Below are 18,642 nucleotides of genomic sequence, written 5' to 3' on the forward strand. Positions count from 1 at the left end.
AAACACCCCCCCCCCCCTCCTCTCCCTCTCTACTTCTAAAATAGTTCGATGGTTCCTGAAAACATTATACTGCTAATATTTGGTTGACTATTATTTTTATTCGTTTATCTCCGTTTTTATTTTCTTTTATTCCTCTAAATAAAAGGGGGCGGTCGCAATCCTGCGACAAAATTTCTCCAACCCACAGAAACACACCGACTACATACCTTTCTCTGATATCATTTTATTTCTGTTCTCTCCCTCCGAAAACATCCTCCCTCTGTCTCTTTCATCACCACGTATTCGATAAAATATATCTATTATACCTATATAAAGGCACTTGTTTTAATGTTAACCTGTCACCGCAGCGGCGATTCAATCCACACGACATCGAAATCTTAAACCTCTATATCCATCGATTGAAACATTTTTTGGGGGATTGAGGAAGAGATCATTTTGACAAATCGAATTGAAAGAATCGAAATACAGAACCTCAAAAGATGCAAAGACCGATATCAAATTCTCGTGTTCGATAGTACCTGCGTGCGCTCCAAACCACAGTTAGTGGAGACCTTTCGTTTTATGTGACGAGCCATGTGGACGTACGAGATTAAGGAATTTTGGGAGCGCTGCGCATGCGCGAAGTAATCTGTGACGAGCCTTCTCGTTCACTGCCCAAATCTGTGACTCGTATTTGAGGGTTTTGACGTTCGGTGTCATAGTGCTCGAACGAGTGCTAGTTCGTACATGATGACGTCATCCAAGCTTAGCAAAAATGAATGAAGCCGCATCAACATTCGAGTTTCGTTGATTCAGCAGGGCTGGTAAACTGCAAATTATACTGCTTGTTACCAGCTTTTTCATTACATTTAGTGTGTCCTGTTTTCAGACACTACATATCCGATAGGTAATATGTTCTATTTCCAAACAACTGTGTTTTTTCGGTTTTTTGCGCAAGAGTGCAAATGTTGCATCCACAGTCGCCCCACTGGTTCGTAGCGTGATGCTACGCCTGATTCTCCGGCCGAGCATCGGCCCACGGCCCGCTCGCTATCTCGCTGGTATATGCTGTGGCCTGGTACGGGTACGTCGACTTAAATCGAAACTGTTTTCATCAATGTACGAACGTGATACTGAACGAGCGGTGTCACCACTTCCGGTGAACTAGGACTACGTTGCAGTCGCAGACAATCGAAAGCTCCTTAGTCTGCCGGAATGTTGGAAAATATATCTCACAAAAGCGTGTTTTGCTTCAAATTATCCCCTCTTAAGCAAGATTCATTACGGAAAGCAACACTCTTATGCCTTCCTTAAATAGATTTGCTATTGTCCCAAAAACTTTTTCATCTACCATTTTTGTTGTTGTCGTTTAAAAAGGGAGAAAAAATGACAGTCGATTATATTTTTGTTTTTTTTCATACCGTTATTTCCAACCGATGTCGTGAAAGCGGGTGAGGTTAGGGGCCTGAAACACCCCCCCCCCCTTCCCTCCTCTCCCTCTCTACTTCTAAAATAGTTCGGTGGTTCCTGAAAACATTATACTGCTGATATTTGGTTGACTATTATTTTTATTCGTTTATCTCCGTTCTTATTTTCTTTTATTCCACTAAATAAAAGGGGGCGGTCGCAATCATGCGACAAAATTTCTCCAACCCACAGAAACACACCGACTACACACCTTTCTCTGATATCATTTTATTTATGTTCTCTCCCTCCGAAAACTCCCTCCCTTTGTCTCTCTCATCACCACGTATTCGATCAAATATATCTATTATATCTAAAGACACTTGTTTTAATGTTAACCTGTCACCGCAGCGGCGATTTAATCCACACGACATCGAAATCTTAAACCTCTATATTCATCGATTGAAACATTTTGGGGGGTTGAGGAAGAGATCATTTGGACAAATTGAATTGAAAGAATCGAAATACAGAACCTCAAAAGATGCAAAGACCGATATCATATTCCCGTGTTCGATAGTACCTGCGTGCGCTCCAAACCACCGTTACCGCCGGAATGTTGGAAAATATATCTCACAAAAGCGTGTTTTTGCTTCAAATTATCCCCTCTTAAGCAAGATTCATTACGGAAAGCAACACTCTTATGCCTTCATTAAATAGATTTGCTATTGACCCAAAAACTTTTTCATCTACCATTTTTGTTGTTGTCGTTTAAAAAGGGAGAGAAATGACAGTAGATTATATTTTTGTTTTTTTCATACCGTTATTTCCAACCGAAGTCGTAAAAAAAATCAAGTTAAAAATGTCTCTTTTCTTTTCGTTATTCGGCAGCTCTTGTGACGAGGTTATTTCAAATCAACGTTGGTTTACGCTTGTGCAGAGTAGTATTTTTGGCGCTTGTGTGTTTCTATGTGGAAATAATCTTTTAATTTCACAATATATGTAGACAGCTATAAGGCGAACACTTCATGTCAAAGAACATTGATTATCTTGTAAACTATTCATAACGTAAGTGATCTGCACCCATACAAGAAATACATTACTTTTGATTTGAGGAAGCCTGTTGACACTCTAAGAAAGAGACGAGTACAATGCCAGTCAATGATCAATGTAGTTTTATTACAGCATTTGATATAAAAAACAAAACAATGCAGCAATTGATACATTTACAGGTTTTGGGCAAATCATAATTAAACCTCGATAAGATATTGGAAACCTGCAGCAGTACCCATTTCATTAAAAAGAAGTTACAGGCAGTTTTCAATAATATTCAAATCAAATCTAAAACCTCATTATGTCTTCTCCATGAGTCAACATGATTGACTTCATGTTTTGTTATCGCTCCAACATTGGGCTATCCCTCAAACTTGCTACATGTCGAAGATGGTGTTTTCCCCCAGAATCACTGACTTCAGCAACTAACAAGAACAGAAAAGAGTATGAGGTCTCTATAATGTGCTCTCTGAAATGAAATTTCACTCATATCCACTCTTCTAAAATCATTCACACTTTAATTGCACGTTCATCTGGTTCTTACTCCGACTGTCAAATGATAATATAGAAAGCCGAAAACTATCCTTGATTAAACACATCGATTCCTCATAAAGCATATCTGAGTATTTTTATACAACAACAATTCAATAATTCTGAACACAAAAATGATGTTCGATTGCACACACACCAACAAACGATATGAACAAAATATGCAGATATACACATTGCAGATTTCGCAAATCCAATCTCTTTGAAATGCAGCCAGTCAGTACGTTAATGATACATGATTTACAACTGGATAACAAGGCACAAACACCAAGCCAGAAATGTCGTGAACATGTATAAATGACAAATTAGGGCAAATTGGAACTCTGCAAAAGACAAAATGCCGCAACAAACGCCATACAGACAAATCACTACGATATGCCAGCAATTGAATCAGGTGGGTGTTTCATAAAGCTGTTCCTAATTTAAGAGCGACTTTAAGAATGACTAGTGATCCTTTCTTGTGGTAAATGGTATCTTCACTGGCGATGGTTAAGCGCTAAGAAAGGGTCATCAGTCGTTCTTAAAGTCGCTCTTAACTTACGAACAGCTTTATGAAACGCCCACCTGTTCAAATTTCAAATTGAGCTGGATTTTCATTTGCTATCTAGACAGACAAATCTACATATCCATCAGTATGCATAATTATGCTTTTATTCCTCATGGTCATTAAAACAACAATTATTCAGAATAACTGCACACACCAATATTGTCTCTGGTCATGCTGGCGAGTCTCACAAATGCATATTACTTCTTTTGCCGGCTCAATCCTAGAGTGGCTCTTCCATTCGATGATGAGGGTGAAGGGGCCTTTGAATCACAATCAAAAATTCAGAAAAAAATTGTTGATCCGAAACGGCAAGAAATTCTATTTAGAAATCTACTTAATCATTTTAAATAAAAATGTTCGTTACTACAGCAACATAGTCCGTTTACCAGTTTACGATTGCATATTTGCATAGATTTTTCCATTATCATAGATAGGTATTTTGCATAGACCGTCATTTGTCCAAAGCCATGAAAGCCAAAGGATTTAAATGTAATAGGAAACGGCAATTGCCCACTAAGACGATGATAATAATTTTGTTGGCTCAAGAGTCAAGAGGCCAAGTTCAAAAATTCTTCTACTACCCTCTAAAATGACTGTAGTTTTTAAAAATATATCCTAGATTTGTCACAGTCATCCACTCAAAGACCCTTTCAAATGTCATTGCCTTCCACGGTAATGTGCATTGTTCTTCCTCAAGTCGAAATCTTCTCTTCAGGAACTTCTCTGCTATCCTTTTCAAACCCGCAGCCCAAAGAATGTCTGTGAACTCATGAATGGCTAAGTTTGTTTAATTTGATAACTTCACCACGATCCTTGTCAATTAATCTTCTATGATTTCAGAGGTTCTGTTCAAAAACTCACATACAGGCCTCTTTAAATCCACAGGAACTAGAATGTCTTTGAACGTCTCTTTGATGACTTGTTCAAATCCGCAGCACCAGAATACCGCTCAAACTCTCTTGATTGTCAACCCCGATTCTGTTCTTCCAAGCTTCCAGAGATCTGCGGGTAGCTTCGACTTTTCTTGAATGACTTAGCATGTTCATTTCAGGATTTTCTACGACCCCTTTTAAATACTCAGAACTAGAATGTCTCTCCATCAATCTTTAATTACTTAGTTTATTCAATTTAGGAACTTCTCCGCGATCCTCCTCAAATCCGACGCCACCAGAATATCTCTCAACCTCTCTCGATTGTCCACCCCGATCCTATTCTTCCAAGCTTCCAGTGCCCGGTAGGTGGCTTCGACTTTTCTTGAAAGACTGACCATGTCCATTTCAAGATTTTCTACGACCCCCTTCAAATACTCAGAACTATAATGTCTCTCCACCAATCTTTGATTACTTAGTTTGTTCAATTTAGGAACTTCTCCGCGATCCTCCTCAAATCCGACGCCCCCAGAATAGCTCTCAACCTCTCTCGATTGTCCACCCGATCCTATTCTTCCAAGCTTCCAGTGCCCGGTAGGTGGCTTCGACTTTTCTTGAAAGACTGACCATGTCCATTTCAAGATTTTCTACGACCCCCTTCAAATACTCAGAACTAGAATGTCTCTCCACCAATCTTTAATTACTTAGTTTGTTCAATTTAGGAACTTCTCCGCGATCCTCCTCAAATCCGACGCCACCAGAATATCTCTCAATCTCTCTCGATTGTCCACTCCGATTCTGTTCTTCCAAGCTTCCAAAGCCCTGTAGGTGGCTTCCTCGGAATCGTTGGCACAGCTTACCAATATGGAGTCCAGTTTGGCCTTCTCCAGACCGAGCTTGAGGCCTAAAGGAATGTAGTAGTTATGTGGTACCTCGCTAGCGATATCGTGAATGACCTGGGATGGGACATCAGTTTGGTGGCCGACGTCCGCTGGTGGCAAAGGTTTGCTGTGGTGATAAAATATGTTTGTATTAACTCGTTTATTGACATGATTAAGATTAGTCATGTACACAAAAAGGTTTCAGTTTCTCTTAATATGTTGATTATATAATCATATATTCCACTTTATAACCTACATGTACACCTAACAAGGGGGAAAGCACAATGAAATATCATAATGCAGTTAATTATAATAATACAACGTAGGTCAAATGTTACATTAATTATTAATAAGAACAACGACCTGAATAAATCTTCCCAAACTCCATTTCCTGGAGGCCTTTGTCGAAAATGCTGAACCGGAACAGCAGTTATGTGCAAGGTTTCGGAGCTGACGAAAAATCGCAAATACGTCATTTCTCAAGAGTCAAGGACTAAACTGCTGTTTTGATTCGCCAATTTTCGACAAAGACTTCTTGGTTGGGTTTTATCATAAGGTGCATTAGACAATACATTTTCTACGTTTTTGAATCCGTCGTGCGCCGTGGAGCAAAGACCCACATATGGCCAGTATTGTGCGCATGTTTCACAAACGATGATCTACCGGTACCTTAAACCATTTTTACTTTTGTTAGATATAGGACAAACAAGGCATACCTTGGGCTAGAATAGACATTCTCTGTTGACTGATATCGCGGTGGTGCGCTATGTTGATCTTGAGCTGTAAAAGAATATATACAAAGAAACAACCCAAAAGAAATATTACTATTTCATTCAAAATATCGTTTCAGCATTTTACTTCCAAGAAAAAAAAAATCAAATCATGACTACAGATAGCATTGAAAGTCTAAAAACCTTACATGAAACATTCTAGAAAAATATTCTTGAACAGTCTAAACACTTTAGAGCTTCATACCGCTGCTGAGGTAGGTTTATTTGATATCAAGTAGTGAGTGACTAGTCTTAATAATTTTGTTCTTAATATTAATTTTCATGTCTTCTTGTTTATTCATGTCCTTCTAAGATTCAAACAGACTTTTTTCCCAAGAGAAATGTGAAGATGTGAAAAATTAAGAATAAAAGGTGGCAGAGAATACTTCCCTGGGGAACACCTGAATAATATATTTTAGAATTTGATCTACAGTGATAAAAGCCGACCTCCACTTTTATTAATCCCTTGAATATTGAAGCTTAAAAATATTTCCATAATTATCTTAAATCTGAAGTAGTGAGGATCAAAGAAACTTCATTATTTCCAAGGTTTAAGCAGCCTTTAAAACTATTTGAGATGAGAAAAAATGGAAGAAAATCAAGTTTTTAATGCATACCATTGCCACTCATTACCAGTATAATTCCGTATCTGGTGGCTTTCCTAATAACTAGGAAAAAATAGTAATACAATAAATTAGCGCAAGTGAAGAGATAATTTTGATTTACTTACCGCCGCAGGGAATATCTACATGACATATCATGTCAATTTTCTTGTTGCCAAAACAAAGCTCTATAGTGATGTCTTGTGCTCGTCCATTGCTGCAGTCGACCTGAAAGTCCACTGAATTGGACTTAAACTCAATCAGCTCACTTGCCGACAGCGATTTCACCTTTTCAAAAAGAAGTTTATTTGATATTTTTAAGGGATGATTTAGGAGAGAGAATGAGAGAAAGAGGTGATGGAGAGAAGAATAGGAGACCGATACAGATAAAGAGAGAATATAGAAATAAATGACAGAGAACAAAATAGAGCAATGAAAATAAAAAAGTTGGAGTTTAAATTAAGAGAAACAAGGAGACATAGGAGCAGATAAAATGTTCATGGGTGGAACAAGGAAAGAGGAGAATGGTTTGATTTGGTATAAGATAAAAAAGATAAGAGAAGGGAGAATAAACCATAGAGAATGAGAGAGAGAGAGAGAAGAGAGTGCAAAGGAGATGACTGGTATACAACAAGATAATAGAAGAGAGAAAGGGGAAACCAAGATACGGTAAAAACCAAATATACTTAGAAAAGAGGAGAAATCAAAAAGAAAGAAAGAAAGAAAGAAAAAAAAAGAAAGAAAGAAAGAAAGAAAGAAAGAAAGAAAGAAAGAAAGAAAGAAAGAAAAAGAAAGAAAGAAAGACAGGAAGGAAGGAAGGAAGGAAGGAAGAAAGGAAGAAAGAAAGAAAGGAAGAGAGAAAGAAAGAAATAAATATAAAAAAAAAGAAAGAAAGAAATAAAGAAAGAAATGGAGAAAAAAGGAAGGAAGAAAGAAAGAAAGAGAAAAAGGAAGAGAAAGATAGAAATGAAAATGTAAATAAGAGAAAATGTGAAACACCTTTAAATATATCATATTTATTATAAAAGACATTGAATCACAGTGCATTTGACATTTCTCCTAACGCTATTTGGATTCATATCTCCCCAGGAGATACGGTAGCGTCGAACGGTCAAATGGAATAATTCAGCCGTGCAACAGTTTGCCAATTTTTAGCGAAAAAATATATAAAGACATATTCCATCTGCTGACGACAACTCTAGAGAATCATGCTTGGGTAAGTCAGGATTTTAGATATATTTAAGGCAGGGGCGGATCAAGGATTTTCCAAAAGGAGGGGGCACATTTGAAGAAAGTTTGACAAGCAAAAAATAAGAAAAAGAAAAGAAAGAAAAGAAAAAGACATTTCGTCCTCACTTTCAAAAGGGGGGCACTTAAGTTTTAACGGCATATTTACATTACAAATGTTAATTGTGCCCCTCAAAGAGGGTGGCGCGAAACCCCTGGATTCGCCAGTGCTTTAAGGGTAACGCTTCAGTCGCACCGACTCCAAACCGACCGATGGTTTGTCATTGGACATAACGTAACATCTTTGATCGGTCTGGAGTCGGTTTTGCGGGTAGGACTGTAGCATTAGCGTATTGGAGGGCCTGTAGGGAATCGCTTTATGAAATATGTGCGATCTTAAGTAAAATATTTATTTGTCAAGTCTTTTGTCCCGTTTTATAACTGACATACCCATTTCAGATGAATGCGTAACGATTTTTACGTGGATGTGTCCTTAACCTATATTGACAAGTAATGTAGCCAAATACTTTGGGTATCAGTATATCGCGAATCTCTTCGCTTAATGGTTATCTATACCTGACTTTATTTTGGTAGTAGTCACTTTTCCTTATATTTATTGAAGGTAGCTCATAATCACACAATGTAGTGATCTTCCATCGAGCCCTTAAATAATAAAATCAACAATTTCATGAATGTTATGAAATATAGAATTCGATAAGATGAACATGATGAAAGTAGGGCATAATTATCGGCTATTAATATCTGACTAATTATAGGCACTTATTTGGAGGTTTATTATTAGGAAAAGAATGGAAAAACAAGCAGTGAGATTTTTTCAATTAAAATAAAATATCCTTCGGACATTAATCTAAGAGAATTCCAGAACTTACCTCCATGTACCCAACTGCGTGACAGGTGAGTTGAATCTCTGGCGCGTCTTGTCCGTTTAGATTGAATATGAAGTTCTTTCCTATGTGCGCTGGGATGACTGGGTAGGGAGACTCCTTCTCTATCTCCTCCATCATCATCTAATAGGATAGCCAAGGGAGAAGATGTAAATATACCATATCGTGACCGGGTTGAGATATTTTGCACGTTTGCGAGGAATGCGCGTACATGTAGGTGCGTACTTAATTCATGCCGGTTGATGGCTATGTCGGTTGGAAGACAAGGATGCCAAATACAGCTTATGTTGAAATCACAAGAGCGTGGGCGTGAGTGTGTGGGAGTTGAGGGTGTGACGTTGCGTTGATGCGCGTGTGGGAGTGTGTGCGTGAGGAAACGTAATGGAACTGATATGGAAGAGAGTCTGAACGAGAAAGACACACGTGGAGTGCAGAACCATTTGATGAAAGAGGGTGAAGAGGATGATAAGTCATACTGTCCATTATTCATATTTACAGCTTCACCAGCAAGTCTAAAACCAATCATTTCGTTCACTTCAGTTATACAAAAAAGTAGGAAATGGGTTTTCAGTTTGCATATTAAAGGAATACAAACAAAAAGTGCGAATTGATTTGTCAGGCAGTCGGTTATTATCATTATTATTCACCGTTCTGTTATTTTCCTTTCCATTGTACAACTGATGAAGGCGATTATATAACCACAGTCCACACAAACCATTATATGCATCGCTAAAAATACGTAAATAAATCAATTTAATTAGCTTTCAATTTTACAACTGTAGAAGTAGAATGGTATCAAGGTGCACGCCACTACTTCAAACACGCTTCGCTGTAAAATTATCAAATTCCTCACCGTCACAGTGAAACTCTGATGTTTACCTGTAGTATCGTATGCAAGAGGTACTACTTTTTAGAGGCGTTCATTGTTCTCTTCTCCTTTACTTTTTCTTCCTCTTCTCCCACATCCGTCCTTCAACTTCACTTCTAACATAATCGACCAGTCTTCTTCTGTACTTCTACTTACAGTTTTCTATCTAAGCTACTAACACAGAGTGGTAAACCAACATCATCGGGCCCATCATCGTCATCATCAGCGTCGTCATCATCATCTTCATCATCATTTTCACCATCACCATCATCTTCTTCGTCATCATCAAAATCATTACCACTTCCATCGTCAGCACAATCACTATCACCGTCATTATTATCTAAAAGACCATCATTATCATAATAATTTCCACCATCATTAAGTATTGTCATTTTCTTTATCATATGCCTATTGATCACTATCCCATTCATTTCTTCTTCATCATCATCATCTTCATCATCTTCATCATCATCATCATCATCATTAGTTTCACAATCACTTTTGCCACTATCAACCACCCATATCATAATCAATTTTATCATCTACTGTTTCTTCAACATTATAATTCGGCAATAACGATAACATATTGAGATATCAAGTTATGTCTAGCTCATACCATCATTCGTGATAATAAGGGACACCATTACCTTCTTCATTCCGTCTGTGAGGTCATAGATCAGAACGTTGATGATGGGTTTCTTCGTGGTCGGCATTCTCTTGGGAATGAAGGGACGACAGACGAGCTTCTTGTAAACCTCACTGCCCATCACTGTCAACGAATACCGTCCAAGTCGCGTCACATCCAGCGTTAACTCACCATTCTTTCCAATCGAGCATTTTGCTGATGAATGAATTAAGGAAATACGGTTTCAGATGATTGAAATGAAATAGAAATCAGTTTGTCGATTGAAATAAAATGAAATAATTTTGATGATGATTGAAATGTTATTTGTGTTGCATTAGGCAGTTTTCGCATCGGGACGCGAGTTGAATTATACAACGCACCAATTCCTTTAAAAATGCAACTCAAATCACAATGAAGTCTTGGTCGAGGGTCGGTGAATAGGAATAGCAGTTTCGTCTTACGTTTCAGAGCTGACAAAATCGCAAATAAGTCTTTTGTCCAGAGTAACGGACGTAACTAGTTTTCGATTCACCGTCCCTCGACAAAGATTTCATTGGGACTTGTGATTTTCAAAGGAATGTGTGCGTTGTAGGATTCATTCCGCGTCGTTTTGCGAAAAGGCCCTATTCAGTAACAAGACGGAAGGCTTCGATACCGTGTAGTTTAACAATTATTGAATGCACACACATATTTCCTGGAAAATGTGATTGGATTGGTGAGAGCGCCAGATGAAATATCAAAACAGTATATTAACAAGAAAGTTTTAAGATCACCTTCTTTCTCCTTTTCTCCACCACCGGGTCCACCTCGTCTATCGCTGTCGCCCGCAAGTTCGTGGACGCGGACGTGGGTATCATTCGACCACGAGCTCAGACAGTGCTGTAGGTTGATCCGCGCAGGCTTCTCCAGTTCTAGCCCCGACGGCTCGGAGCAGATCATGGGCGAGATACTGACTCCTCCCGCTGATGTTCCAGTGGTGGGTGATTCGCGTGATAGTCCTACACCTATCCATTTGCGTTGGCCCTTAGCGATGGCGCCAGGAGGTATGCTGAGAGAGAATCCGTATTTGTTGCTTTGTATCACACCGCCCTCTTCACCGATGTAGCTGGACTCAAAGGCTGGTGTATTTTTTGCCTCATCTGTTAATAAATATCGTTCCTGAAGCTTTTAATTTTGTAATTCCTTCAAAGTTTGCATTATCTGTATTTTGTACTTCAACTGTAATAAAGTTCACGTTACTTTCATCGAAGAATTAGGCCCTACATTAATATGCAGTCTTGCATTATGGCTGATCACGTTGATGAAGATGACTGCAGCTGTATACTTTGCATTTAGTTGGCCATGTAGACCTAGATTAAGGGTGGGTGTGTAAGTTGTAGGTGTATGGATGCAGTATGCATGTTACGTGTGTACTTTGCACGATTGCACGAAGCATTATGATGCAATTACCATCACACAAAACAAGAGAATACGATATCGTCAGGACATATGGAGGGCTACAATTATTTTGTCTTACATTCTGAATCTAAAAACGTATGAATGAAAATGAAATAATCTGTGGAAAATGAGAAACAGTTCACGGTTTAGATTCACTTAGGCACATAACTTTAACACGTTTAATGAAAAGACATACCTGGTAGCCTGGAGGTCTGGTTCGAATCACGCTGAACATGATCTGGTTTGTTCCCTCCCTCAGCGGCATTTCTCATTTTTCTGGGTCAAAGGACACGAATACAATTAAACATAAGAACGGATCCATCGTTTGTGTTACTGCTCTTGAACTTTAAAGCTCAAAAGCATACAATTGAGAAAATAAACCTTTGTGATTTCTTCATTTTTCATATCTCGGTGAGGATTGGCAAACGTATATAGGGTCAGGTTGTCGAGTTGCAAAGCCTCAGTGGCCTGTTTCGTTAAATTTGTTTCAGTAACAATTTTGCGAAAGCAGTTTAAAAAATTACTGAAATCATTTAATTTGAATATGTATTTTCATTGCAGCTTTCCTGCAGTCCCCATTTGGTTTTGTCTATCATGTCTTATTGTGGCTGTGGTGATTTGTAATGGAAATCTGCTTGCAGAATGCCTTCGGGAAAGATGTGGCTTTGATTATGACATGGTGCCGTATTTAACTTGATCAAATTTGATTCATATTGTTTTGGGGTTCGCCCCCCCCCCAAAAAAAAAAAAAAAAAAAAAAAATCAAGCAATAAAAAAAATGATAAAATACAAATCTGAAAAGGAAATTCTTTCTGTGCAACGCCGGATCGACGAAGTTCTTTCCCTCAACAATAGTTTATCTTTTGGCACTTCCCATTAAATGCAACTCTGATCTAAATTCAAATATAAAATGACACATGGCTTCTTTTAACAAAACTTATGTGGAGTAGGATGCATTTTAGCAACTTCGGTGCAGCTGACTGGGTCAGCATAGAGAGTGGTATACGAACCCTTTTAAGGAATCTCTCCCTGTAAGCAGTATAGATGGCGTTTCGGTTTTATCCTGTGGCGTGGTCACATTCTGCATGTTCTGTCGGACCGGTTTGGGTGATGAAGGGCTCGGTTTTCGGTTCTCTGCTAAATTTGGTTTGTCCCTTCTCGATTCTGTCTTCTCAAACGCAATGGTAGTTTCTCCCAGTAACTTGCTGTAATTGAATGATTACAGGGATAAAGTTATTTTGTTGCTACTGATATAACATGTATAACGATTGATTTCTAATCGGATCTTGCAAGATCAGAAAAGCGACTTATATATGAAATTATATCCAGATTTCCAATAAAACAATTAGAACGAAGATGAAAATCATTAGTAGGCCCCTATAGATTTTTTTTTGTAGCTAGATAAGCCTGTATGCATTGATATTCTGAAATGGAGTAAGAACTTGAACAAAATCGAAATTTTACACTATTGTTTAATCGTCTAATTTAAAATCTTATCCATACCTCTTTTCTTTTTCAGCTGACTTCGGGTCGTTTGAATCGAGGAGGACCGGTCCAAGGTCCAACGTCTTCTGTTTAACAGTCGGAGTATTTGGGGCCGATTCGGCAAACTCGTCATCATCTTTGTCCCTGTTGATGGTATTAAAATGGTGCAACTCAAATCAACTTGGAACTAGTAGCTACATCGATTCAAGTGTGTCGGGTCTAATTGGGTCTTTACAGACATGTGATAATCAGGTACGAATATTTACATCTGGGTCGACATTTAACGCCACAATCCGTACGACATGACCCAGGGCTCGTACCTTGGACCTCTACTAAATTAGTAATTTCCCCCATGTATTAATGTCTCGTGAACAACGATACATGGGGAAAATTGGGGATTCGATGCTGACCATAGGAGTCTCGGTGCTGTATTCATGGTAAATGAATGAAGGAAAATTATTAGAGCATCGAACTTATACTATCAATACAAATTTATAACATTATAGGCCTACATCATTATTTCGGTTAAGATGTAAAAGCACAGCTCTGAAGGGGGTATTACATTGGGTTTTCTCTCTTTGTTATTAAACATTCATTTCAATTATCAACTTAACCTGTTGACTACTGAATTCTGTGATTCCCATAAGCTTTGTACAGGGACAAACCGATTCCAGAAGGCAGTGGCTTATAATCTTATGATGAAGCAAAGGTGTGAGAGATTAAAGGCTCGTTATTTTGATGGTGTACAATTGATAAAAAAATTATTTCGAACATACTTTTCGGTCTGAGCGTCTTCTGATTTTTCCTTCTCGGTACTGGGCTTCGGGACTGAAGGAGGCGGCAGCTGCCTCTCTGCGTAGAATTTCTTTTTTGTTGGGCTCTTCAATTCGCTTTCTTTAGCTGGTCCTTTCCTGTGAGGAAAAAGGAAACGAAAATGTATATTAGAAGTGTCCGAAACAGCAGAAACATAAGAAGATATTTGGAAATATATCATTTTAACAATAATGTGTCAGTCTATCGTTAAATTATAGATGTTCGTATTTTTTATTTGCGGTCGCTTGCGACTATTTCGTCACATTAAGCTGTGCCCCCTCAATATATTTTTATCATTGCGCAACAGGAAGCAGTTTTAGTATAGTACTGGTACTAGAGTAAAAGTAGTAGGGAGTAGAGGATATATTAAAAACATAGAAAGATCGAAATGATAGAAGACCAAATGAATCTTTGAACGCCAATACTGGAGCTGTGTAGATTGCCTGATATTCATGGTATTAGGGACGGGAGGACGCCCTCAAACATGTCAAATATGAATAAAATAAAGAATTCGGAGTAGCAAGAATGGAAATTTAAAGGAAAGTTAAGTATAGTAGAGGTATTACACACAGGTAGTGCTTACCGATGACCAAATGAGCATTTGAAAGTAAAGATGGTGGATCCCATTTGAATGACCAGATAACCTGGTCCTTGTGATGTATACACCGCCCTTAAACTCAAGATGGATGTGGAGTGGGTGATCTTTGTTCTGTGAAGTTCTTGGTATTTGTCATCCAGGACGTGGATTTCAAGAACCTGGATAAAACAGACCGATTGACTTGAATAGTATGCTTTCATTTACATTGATATTGAAATCTAAAAATATTAGCCATTTAAAACAACTAATGTTTGCTCCATGTTTGTTTCAAGATGTCCAAAATATACCAAAATGAAAGCGTATGTCTTTATTCTTACGACTTTAATAATTTCGTCAAAAGTTTCAACTTTAGTGATAATGATAGCATGTTTGATTGGTGTTCGTATTTGCCCTATTTGTTGTTGCTTGTAATAATGATAAGTAGAGGTGCCGTGGTCAAGTGGCCTACGACGCCTTAGACGTGAAAGTTGGGAGTTCGATCTCTGGCGCAGCACTACGAGATAAACCCAAAGCAAGGAATTTGATTCATTGCTCTTTATCGTACATCAAATGAATGAAGATGCTCGCATGTATAGGTGTTATTGAACCAATGTATGCGTGTGCAAAAAAAAAGGTTAGTGGGACTCTGAAACTGAGAATTATGAATTTATATTACGTATTATACCGACCAGGGGTATCCCCTTTCTGCTTCCCCTGAAGTGAGATCAATCAAACAATACATTTTTGTTCAGAAAAGAAAAGTAACGAGATGCATATGGGATTTTGACGGTCATAAAAGGACAATTTAAAGGAATGCGTTGGAGTACCACACCACAACTTCAATCAGAAATCGATCAAGATTTGAAACAAATGCATTAAGATCAAATTCCCATTGAAATATTAATGGTAGTTAATTATGACATTTGTTTGGTTTCTCTGTAACACTTTCTGACATGTCTGGTGTAGGGCATAATTGACTCGAATGGCATTGGACTGTGTCAATATCTTCAAATTACTCTTGAAAACGATTACAGTATTCTCCCACTAAATCAAACAAATTTCCAAAGACATCTGTTGGCGCAAAGTTCGAATTACCTTGGATGTAACTCCCTTGACGAACATGACGTAGAGCTCGTCGTTGCCACCTTTCACACACATGTTAACAAGGGTCCGACCGTAGGCGATGACCTCGGTGATGTCCACTCGGGGATAGTGCGCGTAGTCGACGGCCTGGATCTTCTCTTTCAACCTATAGAAATATAAAACCAAAATCATCTCTTTGTGTTCACACGCAATTGACAAAATGGTAGAAACTGCCTGGGGCAACTTTACCTGCTGCAATTGTTGAAACTTAGATCCACAAGTTTGCGAGATATGAAAGCCATCTTTTCATACTGGTTGGGGATGAAAAGCTTATTGTTGTTTAGCGTGTCATGTGCATAATTCACAATAGATATCTTAAAGAATTCAGATTTTTAGTTTATTCAAGGTTTATCAAAAGAAATTAAGTACTATCCCACTCCAAATGTTGTGTTTCTCTCCTGAATATTTCCATCTGAAATCAAGTTTGAATCCCTATAGATGACTATACATGTAAATCAAAACCACGTTTAACTTGAACTGTTCTCTCTGTTGGAAATTGAATCAAGCTGAATGAGTGAAGTAGGTGGAGACTCTGCCGAAATGAATGTAAAACACATTCAAATATGTGATTTGCTCAATGGGAAAAGAATTCTCATAATTAAGTTGGGATATAATTATTATGGCAACTCTTTACCACGGAGCTAGGTAAATGTCTTCTTCATATATGCACCTCCACCAATTAAAAAATTGATATATTGCAAAGCTCTACATTGATTATCTTCCCTTTCATTTTCCTCAATTGTCATCGCTGAAATGGCTAATTTTTAATACAAATGGATAAAATTTTGACTTTACCTCACGAGAACTAGCCCGGTCCGAATGGGAATAATTCCGGTAATCTTCTGATCAATGGTCAGCGACATGACAGCATCTCCAGAATTGTAATCCACAACATGTATCAGGTTATTGTAACGCTGCGATTCCGCAACAAGGATCTTGTCCGTTATAACTGCGATGGCGTTGATGTTCTCCACGGTCTTGACCCGACCCTTCTTCTGGACGTCTATCAGTCGGACATGGTGCCCACGTGTGTCGTAAACGCTCAGTTTCTTCCCTGAGACGACGCCAACGACCTGGTCCGACCCAAGGAGCTTGCACTTCTCCAGAAGAACATCCGAAGGTATCTTGATGGGGTTCCACTGCATGCCTTTGACGACGTTGATCTTGCCGTAGGCTTGGCTGCCGTCATCGTTGGTCTGTCGGGTCAAGATGGTCGTCCTGCTGAGCTCGCACATAAGATCGCCCTGGTCATAGATCTCGTTGACCTTCTTCAACCCGTGTTCGACTGCCTTGGCCATCTCGGAATCGTGTTGGCCGTGGTCTTCAAACAGACTCTTTCAGGCTACACCTATTTAATTGAGACATAGAAGGTTGCATTTTCAAGATTATAAATAAACTTTGGAAGCTGATGCATGAAATATCATCGCAGTTTTTCATGCGGGTCAAAGTGTGACATCCCAAAAGGCACTTGCTTTAATTATTTTGTTTATTTTCTAGATTCTATCGAGCACATTTTGCATCAACACATAAGTAGGCCTGCACCATTTTGTTATAATGAGAGCGATATGTCGCAAAGAATTGTGACTGCTCGAATCGCCGTTTTAGAATTACTAGTACGCCATTCGGTTTGCTAATAGTCTTTTTTTTTTAATATGTAGATAAAACTACAGAGAAAGTATCCAACCATGAATACAAAATAATTTATAAGAATTCAACAATGGGTGTGATAAATTAATTATGGCATTGTATTCGAAAGGATATGAGTTCATAACTCGTGCATATTGTAATTTCATAAAATAAGAACCGTTATACCTTTATCATTTAAATTTTAAGATATGCTGGATCAATATTTAGAATACTGATAATTCCGTACTTCGTCATCAACCAAAATTGTTTCATCACGGTTTTCCAATTTTGATTTCGCAAGATTTCCCCTTAGTATAACACAACTTTGCTAAACATTCCTAATATACTCGAAGACAAAGTGCACAAATGCACCATGCGCATAAATGAATTAATCCTATTCTATCCAAATTGTCATACTACCACGTCAAATTCCTACAAATGCCAAATTATTACCATGATTATGTAATTGAACCGGGACTTGTACTATGACGATTGTTGGCAAAGAACATTTTATTCCTTATACACGGCACACATTTCCATATAGAGTTTAGAGGAATGGATAAATAATGCATAACGATAAATCGAAAACTTTAGAAACTTACCGCAGAGCTAAAAAGTCAGATTGGGTTTATCCACTGCATGCATGTCTTCATAGTTTTTACCCTTCGTGTACCGTGTCGCAATAACAAATCAGTCTTAACACACCATCAGGGGGAAGAACATGTTGCAATATTGCCCCCTTTTAGACGATGACTAAATGTCTTTTGTTCAAGAACGGTTGAAAAGACAGCGCATTGATCCATAACGTAATCGATAATTTTATAGACTTCTCCATTCAACGCGGGGCACTTTGTCTATTATTTGTGTTCGAACAACCCCAGGTAGTTTCGCATTGTTTACTTTTGAAATATTGGTAAACAGGGCGAGCCCCTTCTTTCGAGGCCAGGTGGTTCGGCTGGCAGAGAGGCACGTTGTGAATGAGAAGTCTCAGGTTCGAACCCCAGCCGAGCCATAATTCTAATAATAATATATAAAGAGCTAAACGTGCCGGAGTCGTCAATTGGAATCACATAGGCCTCCTTGAAGCTCACTGAGCTGGCTTTTTGTGGCGCATTAAGAGTATATCCTTTTTTGTTCTTGCCAGATATCAATCATTGCATTGGCTAATGGAGAAGTTTGATAATCCTATCTTAAATACAAGGGCTAGTAGAAGAGAAGCTAAATTTTCTACCAGGGGTAGATCTATAGGGAAATTATCAAAGTCGCTTTGCGCGTTTAATGTGTA

The 18,642-nt window shown here is 38.4% G+C and overlaps 1 protein-coding gene across 4 annotated transcripts; it reads right to left on the bottom strand.

The window, feature by feature from the left end:
- Window positions 1-2,538: 2,538 nt before the first annotated feature.
- On the bottom strand, window positions 2,539-18,130 carry LOC129279413 (uncharacterized). 4 transcript variants are annotated; one of them, XR_010296018.1, is made up of 16 exons: window positions 17,960-18,126; window positions 16,527-17,079; window positions 15,684-15,837; window positions 14,595-14,767; window positions 13,975-14,109; window positions 13,217-13,342; window positions 12,724-12,918; window positions 11,910-11,989; window positions 11,050-11,415; window positions 10,299-10,492; window positions 8,769-8,906; window positions 6,780-6,939; window positions 5,996-6,059; window positions 4,961-5,406; window positions 3,524-4,737; window positions 2,539-3,426 (listed from the first exon to the last, which is right to left on the bottom strand). XR_010296018.1 is itself a non-coding variant. In XM_064111084.1 (14 exons), exons 2-14 carry the CDS (start codon window positions 17,027-17,029, stop codon window positions 5,112-5,114), a joined length of 2,583 nt encoding a protein of 860 aa, XP_063967154.1. In that variant the 5' UTR covers window positions 17,030-17,079; window positions 17,960-18,130; the 3' UTR covers window positions 2,539-5,111. The 4 variants fall into 4 exon arrangements, 1 of the variants encoding a protein (XP_063967154.1); XR_010296017.1 differs by having other exon boundaries at window positions 2,539-4,737; XR_010296016.1 differs by having other exon boundaries at window positions 3,524-5,406.
- Window positions 18,131-18,642: the final 512 nt, after the last annotated feature.

This window comes from Lytechinus pictus, chromosome 16 (genome assembly GCF_037042905.1).
Source record: "Lytechinus pictus isolate F3 Inbred chromosome 16, Lp3.0, whole genome shotgun sequence".
Lineage (NCBI taxonomy): Eukaryota > Metazoa > Echinodermata > Echinoidea > Temnopleuroida > Toxopneustidae > Lytechinus > Lytechinus pictus.